The following is a 27,426-nucleotide window of genomic DNA, read 5'->3' as shown; positions in this document are numbered from 1 at the left end:
AGCACTGAACGAGGCAGCGCAGATCCAAGCTGATGAGGCAGCCGCTCTCCAGATGTGCCCCACTGAGCAGCTGCTCACACCCGCCCACACCAACACCACCTTTCAAAATAAAACATCATATTGAGCAACCTGCTCATCGTTTAGCTCACTGTGCCCAGAAGCAGCATCCCATGCCCTTTTCCACGTTTATTTTGAAAGGACTATATGGGCAGCTTCCCAGGGCGGCAGTAGAGGGGGTATGGCAAGTAGTAGATAATAAAATATAGCTTATCTGTCAGTTACGGTATGCTCTGAGAGAGTTATCATCAGGACCTTCCAAAGTTCTTTTTTCCCACTTAAATCTTTATTAGCCGCTTTTCCAACAACAAAATAAATAAAACGTACAGAGAGATGCCTGTGGAGAGTTTAATGTTCTTACAATGTTGCAGAAAGGAATATCCATCAATTATGTCTCCAGTTCACTTTGATTATTTAGAATCATGTATTGGGTCCATTTTTTTTGTTTTACCATTTTCTACTTAGTTGTGTTTCCTGTAGTCCCAGTATGTGTTTCAGTCTTTCCCTGAAAAAGATTTCTACCACAACTGAGCGACATCTTCACCAACATACTTAGCAAGTCTCTAGAACCGTGTGACGTTGCCACCAGCTCAAAACACTCTGTCATCACCCCTGCAAGAAACGGCCCATCACAGGATTAAGTGACTACAGACCTGTTTGCCCTGACGTCTGTGGTCGTGAAATGATTTGTGCTGAAGGCAATTCAAGGCAAATTTATTTGTATAGCACATTTCAGTACAGAGACAAACCAAAGTGTTTTACATGATTAAAATGTAGATGGGGGGGGACTGAATTAAAGCAAGTAGGAATAAAATATAGAAACAAAATAGAAACTAAAAGCAAAAAACAGTTGGACTACAAAGTTGAACTAATGATGTTTCAGTAAAACAGTTTAACTAGAACAGTCGAAGGCAATCCTGAACAAATGTGTTTTTAATCTTGATTTAAAAGAACTCAGGCTTTCAGCACTTTTACAGTTTTCTGGGAGTTTGTTCCAGATCAGTGGAGCATAGGAACTAAATGCTGCTTCTCCATGTTTGGTTCTGGTTCTAGGTATGCAGAGTAGGCTGGAGCCAGAACACCTTAGTGGTCTGGAGGGTTGATACACTGATAAAAAGTCTGTAATGTATGTAGGTGCTTAACCATTCAGGGATTTATAAACTAAAATAAATATTTTAAAGTCTATTCTCTGAGATACAGGGAGCCAGTGTAAGGACTGAAGCATTCAGTCTGCATACAGATAGGAGGTGGATCAGCTGGGGCACTGGTTCGGCCAGAACCACCTGAAGCTAAATCCACTAAAGCCTAACCCCCCCCCCACACACACACACACACACACACACATACAGACACGCATACTGTACTTCCTGCAGCAACTTAAGAAGTACAACCTTCCTCAGGAGCTCCTGATCTTCTTCTACACTGCCATCATTGAGTCGGTCTTGTGCTAATCCATCTCTGTGTGGTTCAGTTTATCCACATATCTTGACAGATCTAAATTGCAGCGAACAATTAGAGCTGCACAAAGGATCATCTGGACTATACTTCCATCCATTCACGACCTGTGCAGGTTCGGGGCCAGTAAAAGGGCAGCTAGCTCTCGCCCTAACACATCCTGGCCACAGGCTATTCAGAGTTTTACCCTACATGTCTCAAACGAGCACACACACAGCCAGTTTATGTATGTGTATAAAAAGTAAAAAGATAAATAAATAAAACTCTCCAGTACATACTGCCTCTGTTCATACCTTCCTCTGTAAAACGTTTTTTGTCGTTATAGATTGTAGTTTGTTGTTCTGTTTGTTTGTCTGTTTTTTATACGATGTGAGGGTTGGGATCTGTTGTCAATTTCCTTGTTTATACCTACAAACTATCAAAATTGATTCCTATTCTAATTATGATGAATAGCCTGTTGGAGTTTAATTGTCTTTTAAAAAATACTTAAAAATGTAAAACAAAAAAATATATTTTTCTCTGAAAAATGTTTTCAAGTGTTGACATATTTTTTATTCCAGTAAAACCGCTTGTTCTGAGTGCTGATTTCATTCAAGGTACAGCACACTGCCCCCTGGAGGTTGACTGTGTTACTCTTCAGATGTTAATCACACAAACGTCAGGAGTCGTGGAGCTGGCACATTTATTTCTTCACTTTTTTTGAAGACACTTAAAGTAATTTAAACGATTTTAGTGTTATTTGTTAAAGTGGAACATTTGGATTTGGTAAGCATTGTTGAATATATTGTGATATATATATATATATATATATATATATATATATATATATATATATATATATATATATACTTTTTTAGTTTGTAACTTTTTTGAGATTTAGTTTTGTCAGCATTACTCCACATTTGTAAAAGGGACACATTTCACTTGATGAAGTTGGGCCTCTTTTTCTTCTTTCTTCTCTCTCCATCTCAAGGCTTCCTCCTTTTTTCACTTGTTCATACCCCCTCATTCCTGGGTTCCATCTTTTTTAGTTCAAAACAGGTGAACTCATCTGCTGCAATTTCTATGTTGGTTATATCTAATTGGTAGGTTTGAAATGAGGCTCGTAAGTGTTTGGACATCTGATGGATATGAACCAGTTGGTGCTTTCAAAAGAATCTGTACTGAAAGAAGGAAAAATTATTTAATTGTTCTGCAATTTGCTGTATTTAACATTTGTTGCTGAGTTCATGAAAATATTCCTGCTGTTTTACTAATTAAGTGTGAGGCTTTGCTTTTAGCACATAGACAAGGGAGCAATCATATCTGGCAAGAAATGAACCCAATTGGCAGATACATCTGTTCAGAATTGTTTTCATTCAGACATATCAAAGGGAATTCAAGCATGAAAAGCATGTCAATAATAATAATAAAAATAATAATAACATTAATAATATAATTTACATACATACATATATATATATACACACCTTTCAGGGAACTCAAGGTCACCTTACATAAATAAAAGAAACAAAACTTGAAAGTTGACAACAAAAACAGAAAATTATTGAGTAAAATATTAGGACCATGGTGATCAATCAGAGTGAAAACGCTTTCTTGAACAGATGAGTTTTCAGCCTTGATTTTAAAAGAGAAAACACAGTGCCAGTGTTTCTGAAGTTGGTGTTCTGGAAATGTCACGGCCAGTTAGGAAGTCTACTAATGGACTTTTGTTGTTTTGGGTTCTCTTGTGATCTCCTGTCGATGCGATTTTGGCTGGCCACTGGGAGCAAGGTTCACCACAGTTCCATGTTTTCTCCATCTGCGAATAATGGCTCTCACTGATGTTGGTTGGAGTCCCAATTCCTCAGAAAAGGTTTTGCAAGTGTGCTTTGGTGGTGCAGTGGTTAGTGTGCACAACCCATATAATGAGGCCTTAGTCCACGATGTGGCCGACCTGGATTCGATTCTGACCTGTGGTCCTTTGCCGCATGTCTCTCCCCCCCTCTTGTATCCCCTTTCCTGTCAGCCCACTGTATGAAAAACAAGCTAATAGTGTGGTAAAAAGGCAGATAAATTTAAGTCACTTTGTTTCTCATCTGTTCTTGAATTATTTTTTTAGGAAGTTATCTTTTGCTTTTTGAGACTTTTAGGTTTAGGTTCTACCTGGGTGACTTCTTCATTCCTCACATCAGGCAGTAATCAGACCTGGATGTAATCAGTTAAAATCAACAATACATTTGGTTTACCCATTAAGTTGCTAAGACTTAGCAATTTAACTGTGAGCCAATTTGACATGACTCTAATATTAAACTAATAATTTTTTACCTGATGCTAATATCAGCAGAAGTGCTGATGAAATGTGCTGCGCTGCTACATCTGAAAAAATCTGTACCGTGTTTCAAAGCTGTAGTGATGATGGAGAACCAAAGTTTCTCACTGTTACTGCTACCTGATCACTAGGTGGCGCACTCTGCTAAAGAAACAGTCGAGCAGGGCACACGTGGGATGATTGATCTCTGTAGCATGCAGATTGGAGCTTTAGCTCATCAAGCGAGATTTACATGTGGTCTTGAAGGGAACACATTTATCTGTGGAATCTCAATGAAACTTTACAGAAGAAGGCATGATGCAATCTCACATCATAAAATAACTTGATGAGCTAAAAGAAGAGAGTGGAACAAACCAAAACAGTCAGGGATGCCTTTTAGTAGGATAGAGTAGAATAGAATGATATATATATATAGCTTTATTGTTTGTACCTGTATATATATATATATATATATATATATATATATATATATATATATATATATATATATATATATATGCACACAAGGCAAGGCAAATTTATTTGTATAGCACAATTCAGAACAGAGAGAATGCAAAGTGCTTTACATAATTAAAATATAGGAAAATAAAACAGAATAAATGCAAGTAGGAAACAAAATAGAACATTAAAAACAGTTGGACTACAAAGTTGAACTAATGAAATTTCAGTAAAACAGTTTAACTAGAACAGTCGAAGGCAATCCCCAACAAATGTGTTTTAAATGTTGATTTAAAGGAATTCAGGCTTTCAGCACTTTTACAGTTTTCTGGAAGTTTGTTCCAGATAAGCGGAGCATAGGAACTAAATGCTGCTTCTCCTTGTTTAGTTCTGGTTCTAGGTATGCAGAGTAGACTGGAGCCAGAAGACCTGAGTGGTCTGGAGGGTTGATACACTGATAAAAAGTCTGTAATGTATGTAGGTGCTAAGCCATTCAGGGATTTATAGACTAACAGAAGTATTTTAAAGTCTATTCTCTGAGATACAGGGAGCCAGTGTAAGGACTTTAGAACTGGGGTTATGTGCTCTACTTTCTTAGTCTTAGTGAGAACGCGGGCAGCAGCGTTCTGGATCAGCTGCAGCTGTCTGATCCACTTTTTAGGCAGACCTGTGAAAACACCTTTGCAGTAATCAATTCTACTAAAAATAAACGCATGGATTAGTTTTTCCAGATCCTGCTGAGACATTAGTCCATTAGTCCTTCAAAGCAACTGTTAAACACAATTGTTTGTGAGTTTGTAAAAGTACAGTTTTGTTTTCAAAGTGTTCAAGGTGGACATCGGAAACTGAATAAAACACTTTTTGTAAATGTCATTCCAGGCCAGAAGGACGTTCTGCCTGGCGGTAGCAGCTGGACTGATGGATGGAGGGGGATGAGAAGGATCTTCTCTGATCAGGGTGGCCTTCCTGATCAAAGAGTGGTCGTGAATGTTTGGAGAGGGGGGTTTGGTGGGAACCCTCTATTTTCCTGGCGTGCTTCGTGATCCAGAACAGTTTGGGTTTTTTTTTTCACCGTGAGCAAGTTGTACCGGGGGAAAATGCTGACAGGGATGACAGATTCATTGACTTTTGTATAACAGCATTGGAATGTCCTTCTTGATATTAAAGGTCATATTGGAGTTGAGACATTAATATTAAAGGAGACGCTGCTGTGCTTTTTATATATATATATATATATATATATATATATATATATATATATATATATATATATATATATATATATATATATATATATATAGATGTAAGTTCCTATCCCAAGGTATCGGACACTCCACCTGCTGCACCAGCTGGCCCTGGATAACAAGCGGCTGAAAGAAAGATCATCTGGACTCAACTCAAGAAATTCATCTTTTTGGGTTAGATTCTTGTAAAAACTGGATGTGTTGACATAAGACCTTTTAATTGCACGTCATGATTTGATTCATATATAAATGCCACCCTGTAATGTTATCTCTGACAAGTGTTTCCCAATGTAATCCATGTGAAAATAGTTGATTGTGCTAGTCATGAATTCATTGTTTTAGATGCTGTACAACCTGAGGGATCTGAGACGGTTGGTTATTATTCAGTTTAGGTTTGGTTTCCAGCCTGAAAATTCTTCAGATTCCTTAAATTGTTCCACTGTAGAGGGAGACGATGGCAAATCTGCATTAGACTGTCATTTAGTGCCTTGCAAAAATATGGTATGAATGAGCCATTTGCATTTTTTTTTTTTTTACAATAACCCCCCAAAACCAATCAATAAAAAAACAACACAAAAAAAATGTTTTATAGGGATCTTATATGACTGCAGTGATCGGCATTACTGTGAAGTGGAAGAAAAATACAGGTTTGTCAATAAGAAAAAGAAAAAAAACTCTGAAAAGTGTGGTGTTCATTTGCATTCATTTTGCTCATAGGCCCCCTAAATAAAAACAATACTAATCAACTGGCTTCTTACTAAATCTACTTTGTAAACAGAGTCCGCCTGTGTGTGATTTAATCTCAGTTTAAATCCAACTGAAGGCCTCAGAGGTTTGTAAGACTTTAGAGAATAAACAGAAACACAGCAGACGGGTCAGGGAGACAGCTGTGGAGACATTTAAAGCAGGGTTACATTATGAAGCAATGATGCTTTTATGTAAACACAATCACTTCAATAAAGATAAATAGGTAGTCTTTTTATGTTTAAATCTTAAGATTGTGGTACGTATTACCGTGGCTTGTTGTTTTTTTATGTAATGTGTTACAGCACTCCCCTCTGTCCAACATCAATTTCTCCGAAGGGAGACTAATAAGCTTACCTTTACTTGACTTTGACTAAGCTTTCAATGTTACACTTAACAAGACAGGGTCTCCCCGCCTAAACTGATTGGTCGGGCAAAGAGTTCATTAATCAGGGAATGAGGCCCATGGTGACTTTGGAGGAGCTGCAAAGATCAACAGCTCAGACTAGAGAATCTGTTTGCAAGACAACTGTTACTTGTGCAATTAAAAAAAAGGTGTACCAAATTATTGAGGAGTGCCAAAAAGAAAGCCATAAGAAGTCCTGTCTGCAGTTTGCCACAAGCCGTGCACTAGGGGTCAAAGCAAATTTGTAGAAGCAGGACAGAGTTGACGAGAAGTCAGCTGGAGATAATTACAGGGCAGTCCTAGATGAAAAACCTGCTAAAGAATGCAAAAGACTTGATGCTGGGGCGGAGGTTCACCCTCCTATGGAATGACTCCAAAAATGTAGCCAGAAACACAATGGGATGGTTTAAATGACCCCACCTTCATCAATCTGAAAATCTGTGGTATCATTTGAAAATTGACTGAGCATGACATTTCAAAGTAAAAGTGGCAAAATGGGACTAGATTACAAAGGTCTTGGACACGTTTCAGTTTTTTGGGATAAATATTTTAAAAACCACGCATCGTGTCCAAAATTACACACTGGTTTTCGTTGGCATCGCACACGAAATCCCAATGAAACACACTGCAGTCTGTGGCTGAAACGCTACAAAATGTGTATCAGTTTAAGGGGGATGAATATTTTTAAAACATTATAAATCTTTTGGTTGTTTTTTTAGTACCTGAATGGTGATAACTGTAAATAACTTTCTTATTTTTGTGTGATCCAGATCAAACAGCAGCCTGTTCGTGGGGGGGAAATCCCTCCTGGATTGCCCAGAGAGTTTAATAAGCTTAAGTAGGGGTGGGTGGAGCCTGATCGCATATAACAGGATACTGCTGATACCTGAGGACCTCCTGTCCTGTAACGACAACTTGAGGCCTCCTTCACAGGCCAAACCAGCTCCACCATCTTCAGGTAGCTTCCCACAGCGGGACGTCGCCCAAACAGAAAGCCATCTAACACGGGGTTATAAGAACCTTCCTGCAGCCGGGCCAAGGTTAACCGCTCTAACCCTGTAAGAAAGCGAGAACAGAAGGGCTTAACGATTCGTAATCAGATCCCCTGGTAGAGAAGGAGAAGGGACACCCACTGTATGCCGCCTGGAAAATCTCCAGCAGTAAATCTGGCTGGCAGCGCACCTGGTGGGTGGAAAAGTAAAACTTCGCAAAAAAATGACCTTTTCATCTGAAATGTAACCGCCTGTTCCAGGACCCTCTGAACAGCCGTGCAAAACTCACTCGCTTCAGAGGCGAGACACGGTGAAGAGGACCTTCATAGTGTCTCCTGTTTTGGTCTGATGAGTCAAAGCGTCACCACAACTCAAAGCTGAGAACATTGTCTCAGTATCTCAGGGCTCCTTATCTCCACTTGAACGCGCTCACGCTGCTCAACGGCTGCTTCAGGTACGCTTCCCTTTTGTTTGAGCCGTTACTTTACCAGACAGAGGTGGGGCGATGGAGAGGATGGGGGGGGGGGGGGTGTTCTTTGTGCAGAGTAGGCTACGGTGGAGTTTCAGCTGTTTTTACGAGCTGAGGTTTTGAATAACGCTTGATACGGAGTCGCATAGACTCTGAATGGACAAAAGAGCTGGACAGACTTTTTACAAACGTGTACTTAAGCATCGGCCCTGTCACACTACTTCTGTGCTCTCACATCCTAATAATATACAGTCCAGTCACGCAGAAAGCAAAGCCTGATTTCTCAGCCTTTACAAGAGAGTAAATTAGAAAATAATACAGATAATGTATTTTTTCAGTAATTAAATTCAAACAATAGGGTCCTTCCACACAGAGGGGTAAAAGTTGCTCATTTGTATATTATATATCCTAATTTGAATGACTATGTCTTCCAGCGAATTGTTCCGTTATTCAGAAAACTGGAATAAGACCACTAAAAACGACAGACATCCTGCAGACAGGCATTGACACTATGCATAGGGAGGGAAAGACACAAAAAGTAATCGCTAAGTGAGCTGGCTGTTTACGGAGGGCTGTATTCAAGCGTGTTTGTGGAAAGTTGAGCGGAAGGAAAAACTGTGGTCGGCGAACAAGCGACGGGGATAACCACATGTTTTGACAGGATTGTGAACAGAACCAATCAAAGAGTTTCAAGGGGATCACGAGGTGCAGACTGCTGCTTAAAGAGCCATCTCACACAGACGTATCTGGGACTCAGGCTATAGTTTTCCCATTGGTTCTGTTGAGCCACTCTGGAAGCAGACAGGACAACGTGAGAAGCATCTTCGTGGGCTAAAAAGAAAAAAATATCTATCTTATCACAGATATGTTTCACAGAGTCAGGAGGAAGAGTGGAAAAAACACAGAACCCAAGCTGCTGGAGGTCCAGTGGGAGGTTTCTACAGATGCTGATGATTCAGGGACTCCTGTCATCCGCTCCTGTCGGGCTATTGTGTTTTTATCTGGTCCAAAGTCAGCACAACCGTCTACCAGGAAATGTTACAGCTTCCTGCTTCCCTCCTCTGACTTTAAATGCTGATTCATTTTCTGGCAACATCTGGCACCTGCTCACACTGCCCAAAATACTATAACCAGCCTTAAGGACTGTGGTATCACTGTGTTTGATTGGCAAGCAAACTGGGCTGACTCACTGACAATCATCAGTCTAGAATATCTGAGGCTTTGGGACTCTAGTGAAAACGTGAGAGCCATAATCCACACAGAACAGTGGGGAACCTTCCCAGGAGAGGCCAGTCTGCCAACACTCTGGAGATCACAAGACGTTGTTCTAATGTAGTGTTTCCTAACCCTGGTCCTCAGCACCCACAGTTCTTCAGGTTTTAGATTCGTGTCCCCTCCAGCATATCCGATCCAAATGATTACATTATTTCTTCAGCAAGCCAGAACGTGCTGCAGAACCCTGTTAATCACCAGCGTACTTAAGGCTGAGGGGTGTGACTGTAGCGAAACGCCTAAAGCATACAGGACAGAGGTCCCTGAAGACCACGGTCCATAAACCCTGTTCTAATGATCCAAAGCCCATCGGCAAGTCCACTTCCTAATCTCCTACAAAAAGGCAAACCGTCCAGGAATTTGGAGATGCCTAGTCAAAGTCTGGATTTCAGTCAGGCCAACATGTTCATGCTCAGGAACTCTCCGAACTCCGCAACAAAGAGTTAGCTACAATTCCTTCACAGTGATGTCAAAGACTCGTTGTCTCCACCGCTCCAGGACAGATGTTTCCACCAAAATGCCGTTTGAGAACAAACATTTTAGCTACACAGGCTATCTGTGTCTGGTATTAAAACGGGTTTGATGATGGGAAACATTTGACTGAGCGAAAATAGAAAATCCCAGAACTATAGCTGTAATGCTGGCGTGGTGCAACACACCCTGGGCCTTATATTTGTATTACCATTGATCTCTGTGTGACTCCAATGTTTGCCTGCAGCCCACTGTGACTGATAGGAGGCAGCTACAGCCCCAGGGGAGCGGTTCTGAGATCACTGCAGTCAAATAAAACCCTCGCTGATATCTGTTGGAGTCACAAGCTGTGTGCATTTTAAAGCAAACCCGGATTTTGTGTTTTTTTCCCCTCATTTTCTTTTCTTTACATCCTCTGTGTCTAAAAGGCAAACCGGTAACAACCGTAAAGTTGCACGCAAGGTAACGTGCATTTTAGCTTTTCCTGAAGTCTAATTTCGCACTACTGACAAAACATGCAGGAAAGCAACACGACGCAGAAATTTGTCCTTATGGTATGCAACACAATTAATATCTCAGTTATTCCTAGAAGACTTTAAGACTGACGCTTTCTGTGAGGGCACACGGAGCTTTGTATTTATCACATCTTGTAGAACGGATATGATCAAATATACAATACTTGTGTAAACCTTGATTTGGGAAAGGGAAACTAGATACCAGTGCAGCTAAAGTTAATGTATGGAAAGTTCATTATGCACCTACAGTTGTGCAACCCTGCACATTGCTTTTTTTATTTAAAGATAAAGAAAAACTTTAGGCAGTCGTGTGAAAGCGAGCAGTTCTAATGGACAGACACGTCTCACACCTTTCAGGGAACCGCTGGGACTGTCTTGCTGTCATTGCTGCCAACTTGACTGTCAATGCTGTCTGACAACAGGAAGACAACTGAGTCATAAGTCCTGGGCCAGTGGCGGAGGGTTGGGCTGATCAGAGGGTGGGTGGAGCATCTGGTCCTTTCTCCCAGTAAATTCTGATCAAGGATACATTTAAAAGAAAAAAGAAAGTGTGAAAAAAAGTTGAAACAGTTAAGATTCTGAAAAGGTTTTTTATTATATTTTTTTCTCCTTAATTGTCCCTGAAATAGTTCTCAGTTGGATTGAGGTCAGGACTTTGACTAGGCCATTCAAGCACTCTCTAAATGTTTCTCCTTAAACCACCCGAGTCTTTCTTTGGCTGTCTGCTTTGGGTCACTGTCCTGCTGGAGGGTGAACCTCCATCCCAGTCTCAAATCACAGGCAGACTGACACAGATTCTCCTCCAGAGTTTTCATGCATTCAGCACCCTCCATCTTTCCCTCGATTTAGCCAGTGCCTCCCCACATTATGGGAGTCGCGCACATGTTCTTCTCCAAACTCAGAACATACATTCTTTCCCTTATTTCCCCCCTCTTATTAAAGTCCTATGGACAGATACTCCAGTCCTCTCCTGTGGAGCTCTGCATCCCCTTCAGGGTTACCTCTAGTCTCTGTGCTGCATCTCTGATTAATGCCCTCCTTGTTCATTCTGCTATGGTCAGTATGTGATTTCACATTTGAGGATCATGGATTCGATGGTGCTCTGGGGGAAGATCAAAAAATTGGTTATGTTTTTTTTTTTAAAACTCCACCCTGACTTGTTCTTCTCAAAAACTTTATCCCTGACTTGTTCGGAGAGGTCTTTGGTCTCCATGGTGTGATGCCTCTTTCTTTTGTGGTGCTGCAGCCTGTGGGGTCTTTGAGAAAAATATTTTTTTACAGCTATATATCAAGAGAAAACTAACCTCCAAAAACAGTTAATATGTCCCAGGTGATATACAGTGCAAATAGAACCATAGAAATGGTTTGTAAAATTAGGGTGTTTGGTAAAGAGTTAAATACAGCTTGTAGTTCTAAATGCCTCTACTGTTTTACAGAATGCCAAGTTTTTCTTTTTGGTTGGTGGTATCTAAGGGGGAGGGGTTGTTATTTGTCCCCACCTGTCAATAAGTGAAAGGCAGGGTACACACTGTACTGGTCGTCGCAGTGTCGTGAAACCTTCTGATCTTATCGCTTGTTCCTGAACTTTGATAAATAATTCTTTCTAGAAATGTTATTTAGCCCGTAGAATCATTTGTAAATGTCTCCAACACCCAGCAACCACTGGAATTCCTTGGATAAGGGGTTTGAAGGGTATGTCAGGAAGCTCTAACATGCATTTCAAAGTGAGTCTTTTCAGTCAAGCAGGTTTTAAGGTGCAGATTGCTGCTAAATAGATGGGGCGTTATGAGTAGGTGTGTGTCTTTGTTAGACTGTGAACAAAGGTTACGGTTCTTGGCTGAAAAGAGCTGTCAGGTACACAAAGAGCATTGTAAAAAAAAAAAAAAAAGTTTTAAGCTGTGAACCAGTGGGTGAGGCAGTTGTTACAGAAAATGGCTTTAGATCCTAAAAGCTTAAACTAAAAGAAACATGGCGTTTTGTAGGAAGGAAGGCATTTTCTTATGGGGAATAAGGATGCCTTACGTCTGCCTAAAAAGTCAAATTACTTCATCCATTTACCTCAGAAGGTGGATTGTTGAAGCAGCCCTGGGACCCTTTCCCCACCACAGCCTCAGATCCTATGTTGAGTTGGTCTGTTATATAAAATCCCAACAAAAATAAATGGAAGTCAGAGGCCACAGCCAACCTCACAGAAAATAACAAACATTTCCGGAGAGAAGAGAACGTGCCCAGATTTGACTAGAATCATCCATGTAATGACATTGTCAGGTTTGATGTGTTTGTAGCAGGACCAAAGCACAGACAAGAGCTGGGATGTTGAATAATGACTGATTAAGTTAAATAAAGAAAGCTTACAAGATACAAGGATGACAGGAACCAGGAGCAGGACACAGATGAGACCAGAACAGGGTGGTATGGCGGAGGACCTGACAACTGATGGCTGAGCTAACTGAATATATAGGAGGGGAGACGGCAGAAGCAGCAGATGGAACACATTAACGCAGATGAAAGGAGTAAAAGGCAATTAAGAAGAAGGAAAAGGAGGGCAGTGAGTTGGCAGGGCAGAGGGAGAACTGAATCTAAAGGAAACATGAAGACGTGAAGGAATAGCCTATCTAAAGTAAGGACGGGTAGGCAGAAAGTAAAAATCTAACAGAACTACTGAAATCATAATGAACAGAAGATGGTAAGGGCTGGTTCACGTGGCAAGATATTCCCCTTCTGACAGGCCCCAACTATCAGGGTGGCTCGTGAGATAATCTTAAGAGATTCCTGCAGTGTGTGGCGTGTTAAGAGCGATCTGGTCCGCTCGGGAGAATGTCGAGACCGCTCCCACCTAACATCGGGGATATTCAACATGTTGGATTGTCTTGCACTATTATCTTAGCGTGCGCTGTGTTCCCGGAGGACAAACCAAGCGTTGAATGTGACGTGCAGCCATGAAAGTCAGGTGAGGGAAACCCGGAGGAAACAAAAAACGGCTCACCTCTATATGCAGCAAACGCAGAGCCTCCACCCCCCGTTAGCGCTCTCCACACCCCTTTAACCAACCCCTTTTCTTTCTGTTATGTCTTTCTCGGTCGCCTTTGTTCTTCCTCACCATCCACGTTTACTTACTCTGGTCTCACGTTTCATCTTGAAAGGTTACGCAAGATTTCTTGTCTGACATCTGAATGACCCCGGGTGAAATCTGCTCGGGTGAGGTGTATGTTGTCCTTGGTGTCTCACCGGACACCACACACTGTACAAGCATACCTGTCTTATCTACGATTCTTTTCTTTCGTTATGTGTGGTGTCTCTCAGGCTTTGAAAACCGGCCGACTATTTTAAAACCTTGCTATGTGAACAGTTACTTAACGCAGTAACTGGGTTTAACAGATCCAAGAACGAACCACAGACATAAATACTGAACAGAAAACTAAACTAATGACAGAAACAAGGATCTAAGGATAGAAAATACTAAAAGTAGCAAAAGATAAACAGGCTGCAGGATCCCCAGAGTCAAAGGCTGTCTGAAATGGGCACAGCAGTCTGAAGCTCCTTTCCTCCCCATGATAGAGTTCTTACTGTTGACCTCATCAAAGGTAAAGGGACAGGAGCTAGGAGCAATAATTGGAGAGTTTCAAATGGAGCAGGGTTGTCAGGAAGTCTAAATTTTCAGTTCACATTTCCATGTCTAGTGGGCAGTCCTGTTGAATTCACTGATTTCAAACTCAATCATAATTTTCTCGATTTTGCGTCCTGTGATCCAAACTAACAAATATAAGTGATGCAAACAGATTTTAATGTGTTCCTTGATACGTTATTTATTCAAACTCTAAAGAAAAGAGTTCACAAAGAGTTTTAGCACCATGCTATGACTTCAAGTGAATGCATAACTCAAACAATCAAAATGCAAATAATAATATTTTACTGCAACTATGCTGTGCTTTAAGTAAGTACAGCATGTATAGTATGTTATAGTTTAGTTTATTCCTTAGTTTCATTACTTTCTTTATTCCAGACTCATAAGTGTTGAGACCAAAACTACAAAACCAAAGTCAAATGATTGTTACATTTTCCCACAAATCATCTCTCTATTTTAGATTCTTCAAAAATATAAACCCCTCACCCTGTGTGTGTATGTGTGTAAAAATACTGCAATAGTGTTCACAGAAGGCCTACTAGGTACTGGATAACTTAATCATCATCATCATCATCATCATCATCATCATCATCATCATCATCATCATCATCATCACCATCACCATCATCATCATCATCTCCCTGCCACTTTCAATTAGTCTAAGCATTTCGTCCCATAAAAATATGCATCAGGGGCCATGAAACTCCAATCCAAGTGGCCAAATGTTTGCTGTCAGATGATCGTTAACTCATGCCTCTTAGAATCCTATTTGATAGCCTGCCACATGTTGCATCTGAGCAGCCGTGTGCAGTTGCAATGTTGCATCCATAGATTTCGCACTGACGGTTGTGAGCGATCCATTTTAGTAAGGGTTTGTCGGAAACCACAGACTTAAACTCTGAAGTCCAATTACGGGAAAATAATGAGATATACAAGGACACGAAATGATCAAAAAAAGAATGACATATAAATACTATCACTATATGTTCCTACCCGGCACATGGACTGTTTCCCCTCCTGCTCTCAGGAATGCGCTTCAGAACCCTCTGGATGACCACCAGACCTAAGACCACTGCACTACTGGGCTGTTCAGCACACACACAATTCTGTTTTAACAGCACGCCTACTATATACTGGATATTGCACTAGCATACTATCATTAGGTAGCTACTGCTTATTATTTATGCAGTGTTTAATGCTCACTCTATCTGTATTTATATCACCTAATTTATAATATGCCTATTTTTCCCCTTTGTTGTGAATTATTATATATAGTCCCTGTGTGTAGTCTACTCGCATTTAGCACACAAATCCGTATGTTCATAGTACCTCAATCAATCATTGTATATGTTTTGCTCACTGCCTTTATATATGATCTGACCTGTATATAGGTTTTCATCTGTAATTATTATTGTCCACATCCTATAAAAAGAACCTGTACCAAACCTCTTATGTACAACACTAATTATTCTGGGTGCACTTACTGCTTATTGCACTTCTGCATTTCGTTTCTCTCTACCTGTACGTGGGTAATGCCAATGAAGTCGAATGAAATCTAATCTTAATCCAATTTTTGTGGTTTGGCAGCCATATTGGGTTAGATACCAGGATTGGGAAGAAATCTCAGAACTGTAAATTCTGAATTAACTTGAAATCTTGTTCACTTTGTCCAACATGGAACCCAGAAATTACAACTTACTATTAATGATCTAGTTACAAGTTGCAAAACCAGTAGAATTAGCTTATTTCTTGTGGACACATCTGTGTCGGTGTTTCACGTAATCTCACACAGGCAGCAGGATGTGACTATCATTGCCAACGGGGGCCAGCACCATCTGTTGCAGGATGAGGTAGCTTTTTATGGCTCTTCTTGTTTGCTTTGCTCAGTGCCAACTTTGGACCTTTGGCGCTTCACTTTCTGAGAACTTCAAACAACAATAATACATTTAGACCACTAATTAACTAATTTACAACTCTTTAATTTTGAGGGAAAAAAAATATCAAAAAATGTTTTGCCTCAAATTTTATTTTTCTCATGCGTCATCATGACTCTGGCTGCGAACCCTTTTCCGGGCGTCCGCTTTACTAGGGTGGTTGTGTGTTAATAAGGCGAAGAGTGTATGGCAGGCTGTTTTAACATAAAATCGGCTTCATCACAACAGCCTTCCATACTTTGGGGCGACTTGGGTCGAAGGGGGGCGGGGCCTAGTAGTAAACTGACGCCAGCCTTTCTTTTCCATCACCGTAGAATAGCCTCCTCCTTTAGAAATAACTCTCGGCTGGATCCGAATGACTCCCGTCCCTTCGCCAGAGCGGAAGGAGCTTCCCCCCGTGATACGTCTGCTCGCGCACGCACAGAAAGGAGACCGAGGAGCCCCTCCGTCCGCGACGCGTACCTGTCCGAGTGGCATGTGACAGCTCGCGAGCGCCTTTTGCCGCGTGAAGACGGGACCACAGGACAGCGGCTCCGCGGGGCAGGGCTCGAAACCTTCCGCGTAGACCGACGGGGGTAAAAGAGCTCCGACGGGGATACCCGCTCTCGTTCCCGCTGCGAAGGAGATGGAGCGGCTGTGCGGAGCAAAACTCCCTTTCTGGGTGAGTGCGTTTCTCGTTACCGTCGCTGCGAAATGCTCGGTATCTGACAGGGTCTGCTGCATCTCCCGGCAGCCGAAGTAACCGTCTCAGCTCCCTAGACTAGAACCGTCCCTCCTTTAAGGTATTTACCGGGTTAACAAAGCCCCCAATTAACCACGCCGGGAGGCGCTTTCTGGATACCTTTACGGGAGCAGGGGAAGACGTCTGTCGAAGCCAATGAGGTGCTCTGCTTAAAGTTGTTACACCTGGCGGAGGTTCAAAGCGCTTTGCCGACTTACTTGCTTGCAAGCCTGATAAGTTTGAGGAACAGTAGCCCTGGTCGGGATTATTAAAGCGATGGCGCCACGGTCAAGACAACTGCGCAGGAGTAGGAAATGACTAAAGCCCGTTAAGGTCAATTAAGCCAGGCGGGGAGCAAACAGTTGTCTGTTGTTGTTACAGTGGCCTCCATCATTTGGAGGCAAAGCTGCGCTCTTCTTTGAGCCTCTTCTCTGTAGAGTAAACAAAAACAAAATACCACAAAGGTTAATAGTAAATCGCGCTGATCTTTATTTAATGTCATCCACGTGCACTCCAGTTCCACCCTGCTTTACAATGCATGGCTTCGATCGTTTGCTGCAATGATAATATTGTCCCAGTAACGATGCAATAACATTACAACAGGGTTGCAAGGTGTCAGGAAAACGTGTAATCATTGTTTTCTTCCTGACCAATACTGCGATGACGCTGTCGGTTACAATTACCACCGTCCTTCCTCAATGTCATCATCATCATCATCGTTTCCCTGCCACTTTCAATTAGTTCAATTAGTTCGGCCATTAAAATGCGCCCGAAGGCCAATGAAACTCCAACCAAGTGGCCAAATGTTGTTTGTTGTCAGATGATCGTTCACTCATGTCTCTTAGAATGTATCATTTGATAGGCTGCCAAGTGTTGCATCCGAGCAGTCCATTTTGCACCGATGGTTGTGATTCAGCGTGCTGTGCAGCCTTACAGTCAAGCAATATTGCTCAATTCTGTGATGCATGTTGCTGGCATGCAATCATAACTTGTAGTTTACGATTCATACTTATCTCTGGTGATGTTCTGATGTTTAACACATAGATTCTCGCTTGTACTTACAATGTGTGTGTGTGTGTGTGTGTGTGTGTGTGTGTGTGTGTGTGTGTGTGTGTGTGTGTATATATATATATATATATATATATATATATATATATATATATATATATATATATATATATTATACTAGTGAAAACTGATTTGCATAATAGTCAAATCTGTTTTATTTTTAAATAAATAAATATGGTTTAAGAAATTAAAGACTACAATAGTTTAGATTTCATAGGATAAATGTGCTAATTTAAGATTTTGGTAAAGCTTAAAAAATACCTGACAGTTATAACTGTTTTTTTTTGTTTTTTAGCATAAAAAGAGCCCACGCGTTTGATATAAAAACAAAGAAACAGTCTAAGGATGGATCTTGAGCGGTTCCTTTCTTTCTCCACGCCTTTCTCAGTCCATCATTCTGCTACTGGGTCATTGTTGTCTGCACGTAATAACTTTTTCCAGTATTCTGCTGTCTGTGTGGTGAACTTTTCCCCCCCAGAAACTGCTAACTAGTCGTGGTCTCAGGCTTGCATTGTTGCCTCTATAGTTCAGTCTTTAGTAGATCGTCTGTGATGACACAGTTGGCTCCTGAGGGCTGTTTCGGGTCTGTTACTGCGGTGTTTGAGGCTGTGAGAAGCAGTACTTTTGACGCTCTCGATTTGACAAGCTTAGTGGATTCATGCTTTGTATAATTTCTAACCACCGAGGCATCAGTGCAGCTTTATTTTTTGTGTGCTTTTGCCGTAACTCTAACCTCAACCACTAATATCAACAGTACAAGTCTGTGTTTGACCTTTTTTTTCCCCCCTGTATTTGAATCAGAGGTGAAGCGGTACGAGCGCAAGTTCATCAGTGTATATAGAAAGGGGGAAGTGTTTTTGTTTTTTTTGGAAAGGGCGGCGTTGGGAAACGGGGAAAAATGTGCAAATGGTGTGATGTTGGACGGCGGACAGAACAGAGTCTTGTCTGTTGGATAAAACCAGAACATTTGCAAGCGGCTTGTTGAGGCTCATAATGTTCAGGTATCTGGTTTTGTCTTTGGAACCGATTCAAGAGCGAGTCAAAATGCAGAAAACTAAATAAAAAGTAAATGGCAGCTCTGAAACAGCTTCACCTTAACCTCCTATAGCGTCTGCTTTCTGCCGTTCAGTCAGACACAGCTATGCGTCTTGAAGGTTGATTCATGCACACAGCTCCTTGTCAAAGTATTGATGGTACACTTAGATTATTATTTATTTATTTCAAATTTTGGCTCAACTGCAAACTTAATAGTTTTATTGGGATTTTATGTGGCTGACTAACATAGCATAGGACACGCTCGTAAGACTTTTGGTTTTTACGTTTTCTTCACAAGTCAATCCCTAAAAATTTATGCTAGAAACAGGTGGTGGCAGCGTCATGCTGTGGGGATGCTTTTCTACTAAGAAGGTGGTTAGGGTTGATTTTTTTATTTTATTTTTTTTATCCAAAAGATGCAACCAGAACAATAATGGAAGAGCTTTGATCAAAGCGTTGCTAAAGCGCCACGCAGAATGGCCCAGTCAAAGTCCAGGGCTAAATCAAACCCATTCCCTGTTGCAAGGCTTAAAACATTGCTGTTCAAAAACACTCTCCAGTCTGAAGGAGCTTTGGAGGAACGGACAGATGAGTGAAGCTGGGAGACACGTGTTCCAAAGGACTTGCGGTGGCGTCTGTAGCTAAAGGTGGTCGGACGAAGTATTGACTCAGTAAGGCTGAACGCTGACTTCACTTTTCAGGTGTTTATTTTTGGAAAAAAAAAAGTGCAATTTTCCTCCGATTTCACAATTACGTCACATAAAACACAAACGTTTGTGGTTGTATGAAAATGTGAAGAAAGTTAAGGGGCATGAATACTTTGCAAGGCACCTTACCATTAACAATAACCGAGGGCCCCTATGCTATACATGAAACTAGAGACGCTGCACCGCGTTGCTGTGTGACTCAGAGTCGGAGCTGGTTCGCCGTTAATTGCATTTCCGGGACCGTTTCTAGTATTCTAAGAGGAAGCGCCGGCGTTGTTTATTTTGGAGCGATTAAAAAAAAAAATCTTGCTTTGCTACATGTTTTAAGCTAGCTTTTCAGGTTGTTGGATCAAAGCACCCGAAGCCCTATTTATCCAGCAGTTAGGTGACTAACGGTTGCTTCCGTGTCCTCGAGGACGGTTGTCGTGCGGCAACGCGTCAACAGCCAATCAGACGAGAGGCTGTCAGGAGTCGGCTTTGCTTCCATACCAGGTGACGTAACGTTTCTGCCAAACGGCGACGTCACAGTGCAGTAGTTACCCAAGGTGTCGGCATTAGTGGACAGAAGCGACTGAAAGTGTTCTTTGTTTAGGCTTGTTGATCTCATGGGAGATTACGGAACCACAGCAGTGATTCCCAGGCGGGTTGCACCACATCTCATTGGTAACTCAATGACGAAAGCTCCAGAGGTGTCCTGATGAGGATTGTCGTGTCCCTCCACAGATCCAAGGCAACTACGTATATAGCAAGAGGGTCAAATCCCAGCCTGGGGTCTTTCTGCATGGAGTTTAGCTTGTTCTCCCGGTGCATCCATGGGTCCTCTCTGGGTTCCTTTCCCGGTCCAAACACATGACCGTGAGGTTAATTGGTCTCTGTAGATTGCCCTTAGGTGTGCAAGCGGGTAGAAACGATGGATGGATGAATATATTTATATGAGCAAATATCAGTTTTCATGTGTGCAAAGAGTCATAAAAATATGAACTCAACAAATGAATGCTGTCTCTGCAGACGTGACAAGCTTGGGGGTCTCATTCACGCTGTACACGGCATGTCAGTGATTTGCAAATTTTGGTTTCATTTCATTGTCGAATTGCTTCTTTAACTTCTCCAAAGTTCACATTGTGTACCTCGCCGCCCCCTTTTCGCCGCACAGAGCAGTCAGCATATTCTCTTCCTCTCAGTATGTCTCGGGGTCTTTAAAGAGAAGTTGCTTCAGCGTTGCGCGTGACATAGTAAGAAAAGTCAGGGACTGAAATCACGTTATCAGCGTAATTCAAATGAAAGCCGCTGTTTGCACGCACCCGTGTCAGACAGAAAAGATAGCAGCTCGTTCTTCTTTTTCTTAGAAATGAAAGGCTTCAGGTTTTTTTTGTGTTGTTTTTTTGGCGTTATCGTGGTTCTTCTCTGTGTTGCAACATGCTTGTTACATAAATTCAGTAGTTTCAGTCAGCTTTGCCCGAGCAATATCTGCTTATTCGGTTCTTCTCCACCCGCATCTGTATAGCCTATATACATTTAACTAAAGCTGAGGACTTTGCGCGGACGGAAAGAAACGTTCACCATGAACGCATGGCTATGTACCTAAGTGATCCGCTCTGGGTCGACCTCACCCCCAGACGTGGCTGTTTTGTGGGGCGACAACAAGTGGTTTAAAGTAGCTGCTGCTATTCACGTCCACTTCAAACAAGCAGCAGGCATCAGTAATCCCCCAGCCTTCAGGAGTGGCTGCTGAGTGTAGGTCAGAGCTAATGCTTTGGCCTGATCAATTGCCCTATTTACAGTGTTGTTCTTTTTAAGACGTCTAAGGAGCAGCTTGAAGTCCGTTTGACAGCCCGAACAAGATTTATATATTACAAGTCCGTGAACCACCAACTACTGCAGTACATTTTGACACGATGCTAAGAAACAACAACTCGGTGTTCCTCAGTGGTGACGCAGAGACAGGAGAAGTGCAATGTCGTGAATACATTTAAGAATAGCAGGTCCATCAGTTTACTTGCCGTCAACGTGTGTTTTTTTAAGGAATTTCAAAACCATTGAGGAACACATCAGGAACTCGGCCTTCAAAACGGATTCATTCCCAGATGAGATGGGGAAAAAAAAAAGCCAAAGAAATACCGTTGGACAAACGTTATTTTACTAACTACACATCAAACTCTCTGCCGCCCCAATTTACTCAGATACCAGGAAAATTATTGCATCATTTATTTATTGATTATTGATAAATTGATCAGTGAAATGTTTTTTTGTTTACAAGCGATCAACACCATTAGCCATCCTCGAAGCAAGAGAAGACACAACTGCTTCTGATCAGAAGAAAATTGTATCTTTATTGATATCATAAAGACTTTTTGACACAATCAACCCCAATGTATTAATAAATAAATTGAACAATATGGGATAAGTGGAAAAGTGTTGAATCGAGTTACAGTGACAGAACAATATGTACCGTAATACTGGTAGAAGCACGCTCAAAATATATGCATCTTTCTCATGGGGTTCCCCAGGTTTCAGTGCTGGGCATTAAGTTATCTTAATAAATATTAAGGATGTACGCAAGATATCTAAAATAATAAAACTGCTTTATTTGGCGATGACCCAAATATTTTTTTTCATGCCAGAGATTATGTTAATCAACTGATAAAGACCCTAAATTAATATGTTTAAATAAAATTTGTGGTTGGATGTAAACAAACTAAAATAATGTTGTTGTTTTTTTGGGATATTTAGGTTTAATGTGGAACTGTCTGACTCCACGTTTCGCGGCTTTTATTGATGAACCGCTCATATCAGATATGCGAACAATAAAGTGTCAAAGAACCTCTCTGTATTGACGCACGCCAAAACCGCTTTTGGATTAAAAAGCACTCCACTTTCTGTGCTGTTCCTTAGTTTTGCCCTACTTGAGTTACTGTGCAGACATCTGGGGCAAGATTTATAAAAACGTGCTACAGTCACTATCCCTACTGCGAAAAAAGAGCAATAAGAGTCAGTAACAAAGCAGGTGTCTAGAAAACACCAAGCCACTATTCATAAAATAAAACGATTAAATGTTAGTGTCATTACTGAACAGCAAACAGCTCTGGGAAGGTTTCTTTTCAGCTCAGAAAATTGTAAGAGCCTTCCTGAGCCCTCTTTCAGCCAGCTGTCTGTCAGGGCGCAGCAAAAGGTGCAGGAGGGGCAGCAGCGCATTGCTTCTTGCTCTGTATAGCTAAACAAAATGTGAAGAAAACAAGTTATCCTTTTTTCCCAAGATTGATGTTATGTTGCAACTCTGTTAAGAAGAAAGCCGTATAAACTCAAGTTACCAGTTTGCTCTAAAGCGTGTCGGGAATAAACCAGGAAAAGGATAAATCATGTTCATGTCTCCGAATGGCCCAGTCAAAACCCACACCTAAATCCAAATTAGAATATGTGTCGTGAAAATGAATGTTTCCACTCTGTTTGATCTGACTGAGCAGGAAAAATGGCTGCGATCATGTGCAGCGTTGGTAGGGACATACCTAAAACAGACTTCCAGCTGTGATTGCTGTGAAAGGTTCAAAAGAATGAGCAAAAACGTCTCAAGGAAGTGTGCAGGTGTAACGTGGCACCATGTGGTACACCTCAAGGAGCAGGGCAACTTTTGCAAGGCACCACAAAAACCAAAAAGAACGAAAATGTTCTCTTCAAAGGGAGGTCTTATTATTCAAAGGGAGGTCTTCCCACATTGTTCCTTTACTGAACATGACACGGCAGAAGCAGACAGACTGCATGGCATCGAGCGCACACGTTCCCAGGCTCACCCAAAGCCGGCTCATCGGCAAGCTTTACAAAGCAGCGACGCAGACGGTCCTGCAGCCGCTTGGGTTACAGCTGAGAGGAGGAGCAGCCCGGCCGGAGGAGCGCCGTGCTTCATCCGCGGGTCTGGACTCGGCCAAAGCAGAAGCTGAATCGAAACTGCAAAGAGGAAGCCGCTGTAACGTAAGAAGTATTTGAGACACGTCGAGCTCGGTGGGAAACTTCCCTGCAGTTGACGAACGTTTTCAGGATCTGTGTTTTGTCTGTTTGGAAATGTTGCATCACAAATTTGCAGGAAAATCCCTGAAATGCCTCTGTATGACTTCAAGAATGCGAACCAGCCCAAAACCTGTAAGGGAGAGTTATGAAATGGGTATTTTCTATATTTCAACATTTGAAATAAGGAGGAATTTGTTGTTTAAACCACAGGTTATCAGAGTAGAACAAAACTAGCTTAAAAATTGGCACAATACCTTTTTTTTTTTTAAATTATTTTTATGTTTAACTTTAAACAAACTCCATGTGTGGGTTAAAAATAAAAACAGTTTTATTTCCAAAGTTGCTCAGTGGATCCCCTTTAAACGGCTGAGACAGCTGCAAATTGTCTGGTCCACTCATCGTTTATGATTTGTTAATGATTTCCATGTTGCCATGTTTGTGAACGCAGCTGGGAGAACAAGTCGCCATCTCTTCTCCTGAACTGTTCACGTTCAAAGCGCAACACCGATCACATACTTTAAAACGTGTTATTTTAGAGATTCACAGAGACAGCTGGCCCAGCCAAGAACTTAGGGCTGGGCAATATATCGAGATTTTAAAAATTATAGAAATTTTTTAAAAAAGAGATCTAAGATGAGACTATATCGTTTGTATTGACATGGTCTATGCTACATTATAGCTATACCTTTATATGTCCCAGCAGGTTATGTTTCAGCTGTTTCTCATATTTGTTTGTTACATTTTTTTAATACTTTTATGAAAGGCAAAACATATTGAGATAAATGACGCATATTGGTAGGGATGGGTACCTTTCACATTTGAACAGATACGGTACCGATTTCTAGGTATCTGTACCGGTTATCAACAGTACCTATTTTCGGTGCTTTTGTGTGTTTTATGTTGTAATAAATGTTAGTTCAATAATACAATCTCAAAAATGTTTATATGTACATAACGTCTAAACTTGTTTGGATCTACAAAATAACCTTATGAAATTTCTGAATTCATTCTGAATTCATTTCTGAATCATTTCACAAATAACAAATATTTACCAAAACAAGTAATCAGAGGTACACAGAGTGAATGAAGTGAATATGTGACATTTTCTTACTCAGTGAATGCATTAAAAAAACATCAAAATCTCACTTTTGTCAACCAAACCATCAAACAGGATGTTCTTTGATTCACTTTGATAAAATCAGATGAAGGCTTTCATTTAGAAATCTGGATAATCTTGCAATCCTTTCATTGTTGTATTGAATTCAAAAGGAAATACCTTTTTATCCTGGAAGCTCAAACAACATAGTTAGAATTTTTGTTCACAGCTGTTAGAAAGAAATGTAATAGTTATAAAGTAATACATTTTGAAGGTTGTGTAAAAATTTGATTTTGCTGTTTTTTTGGGGTTGATTTTACAAAAAAAGTTGACCTAAAGTTTCACCTGCATTGTAGGTTTGTTCCTTATGAAGCAGTTTCTGACCCAGTAGTTCACAAAAAGGAGGTTAAAATAATAATTTTCTGTGGGAACTGCAGGCCTGTAATAACTTGCCTTTAGGGTTACCTTTGGTCTCTGTGCTGCCACTCTGATTAACGCTCTCCTTGCCCATTCTTTTGGTGGGCAGCCCTGTCTTGGGAAGTTTGTTTTGGTACCATGTGCTTTCCATTTGAAGTTGATTGATTTGATGGTGCTCTTGGGGAACATCAAAGACTTTGGTTATTTCTCTCTAACCCCACCCTGACTTGTACTTCTTAACAACTTTGTTCCTGACTTGTTTGGAGACCTCCTTAGTTTTTATGGTGGGATGCCTTTTGCGTTGTGGAGCTGGAGCTACTGGGGCCTTTCAGAAAGGTGTGGTTATACTGACTGACAAGGCAAGGCAAGAACAGCCTTGCCTTTTTTGTCCAGAAAATACAAGCCTTTTAAAATCTTTCTAAATGTGACAACAGCACTGCGTGTTGTTGTGTTTGTACCTGCGGTCAGTAGTATGATGAGTTCTATTAATAAACATCTAAAAGTATGCAACTTAATGTTAGAGTGTGTTCCGATGGCGGAGGACTAGTGAGCACGACCCATATACGGAGGCCTTAATCTTTGACGTGGCTGACCCGGGGTCGATTCTGGCCTCAGGCCCTTTGCTGCATATCTTTCCCTCTCTCTCAAACCCCCTTTCCTGTCAGCCTACTGTGTGAAAAGCGAGCCACTAGGGCCGAGGAAAAGTTAAAGTTTGCCTTTTAATATTAAAGGCTTGATATTATTTTTGCCATATGAGGTTCATATCTAATTAAAGTTTAACTGCATGTACAAGTCGGGCTAAAGCCATTTGTATTGTCGTTTAAAGGAGCTTTAAGCAAGATATTTACTGTAAAATCAACCTAAATTCTTCTCATTTCTCATCCGGGATGGAAGTAACATTCCCTATAGACAATCGGACATCTCTGTCAATAATGTATCAGTCACGTTATTCTCCTTTCAAACCTAGAAGTACGGTCCAGAAATACTTTGGTTCAGAATGTAGCACGTGTTTACTTCCTGGTTCCTGAGCCAATCATGAGATTTCCCAAGGTTCCCAAAACAGAGCGCAGCATTTGGTGTTTTATTTTGGCAAAAGAGCAGCCGCCTGCAAACATGGAAGCCAGAAAGAGAAGCGGACCAGAAACGGAACAAAATACACCATCGTATACCTGTCCTGTGTTAGTAAAAATTCAGAAGGGTTTCACACCGTATAAAAACGGCATATTGGATTGTTGTGACAGGCAAGCTGTTGTACCGATTTGAGCCACAAGGTGCCAGTATTACTTATAGCTCCTTTAATATTATATAATATTGTGGGCTCTGGTACTGGTGACAAGCAGCAGCAGTAGTGTGTTGAGCGCGAAGCCTTTATGTTCCTTTTATTTGTCTTGTGAATGAATGAATGGACCCTTTCTGTGCAAAGAAGCACACAATCATTTCTACAGTGCAGTTTAACGCTGGATTGACTTTGTTGGAATATCAGCTATTATTCTTTTTACCTGTGTGCCTTATCTTTCCTGGAGAATGCATGGAGAGGGCGTCCTTCAGTATAGCTTTGACTTTATCTTACTTGCTGCAAACAAATTGCCCTTCAGGGACCTAATAAAGTAAAGTCTAACAAGTGTGTCAATTTTACCCAAGATTATGGGTAATCTTCAGAATAACAGCTTTAATGCATTAAAACAGAAAACGATAAAAGTTGCATTTCTGACCCATTTTATTGCGATAGGGGGGGTTGTAAAGATTTTTCCTTGTTCAACGGGGAGCGTAACAGATAATATTTGAGAACCGCTGCATTAATGCAAGAACTAAATCAGAAAACTGTCAAGCATTTGAACCTGCAAAAAAATGTGTGAAGCAAATGCCTTAAACTTGTAAGTCTTTTGAAAGCCTGAATTGACAGGTAATAGCCAGGAATATAATAACAAAACAACGGGTTTCATTTACCAAGTGAGAAACTAATTGATGAGTAATCAAAACAAATCAACATAAATAAAAAGTTTCCCCTTTCTGCATTGATATCAGTGTTAATTGCTTTATAAACTATATCCTTTCTTTGTTGCCTCAACCAATGCTTGAGTAATACCCAGCGTCTCGAAACTGCTGACATCTTTTACCATATCAGTATGGACTCAGCTAATTTTTACCCACTAAGGCCTGTGCAGGCGATTTGTTTGACTCGCCTCAAATTAGATTTTTCTCTGAACGATTCGCCAAATGGATCAGAACCTGGCGCCAGAGCTCTGTCCATGACCATACCTCAAAGTCTCTCTTGCTCCAGTGTTTTCTGTAATGTAGCACTTCTGGGAAGATGGTTATTATTCCTTGGCATACAACCCCATTCACTGCGGATAAATTGGGTTTCTAGCAATTCGACTCGGACACGAGCAGACGCATTACTGTCAATAAAAGCCCGCTGTTACTCTGAGTTTACTGATAGGTGAGCCGCT

The 27,426-nt window shown here is 41.1% G+C and overlaps 1 protein-coding gene across 5 annotated transcripts in view; it reads left to right on the top strand.

Annotated features, from left to right (window-relative positions):
* The first annotated feature begins 16,206 nt into the window (after window positions 1-16,206).
* The window catches only part of abcc3 (ATP-binding cassette, sub-family C (CFTR/MRP), member 3), a 64,810-nt gene continuing 53,590 nt past the window's right edge, over window positions 16,207-27,426 (top strand). For 3 of the 5 annotated variants that reach the window (XM_036142549.1, XM_036142547.1, XM_036142548.1), the window contains exon 1: window positions 16,207-16,594. In XM_036142549.1, the coding sequence (XP_035998442.1) occupies window positions 16,559-16,594 (36 nt within the window). In that variant the 5' untranslated portion in view covers window positions 16,207-16,558. The remainder of the gene's footprint in view (window positions 16,595-27,426) is intronic. The other 2 variants (XM_036142545.1, XM_036142546.1) reach the window with 2 other exon arrangements.

This window comes from Fundulus heteroclitus, chromosome 10, assembly GCF_011125445.2.
Source record: "Fundulus heteroclitus isolate FHET01 chromosome 10, MU-UCD_Fhet_4.1, whole genome shotgun sequence".
In the NCBI taxonomy this organism is placed as follows: Eukaryota; Metazoa; Chordata; class Actinopteri; order Cyprinodontiformes; family Fundulidae; genus Fundulus; species Fundulus heteroclitus.
This window is presented reverse-complemented; position numbering and strand designations above follow the sequence as displayed.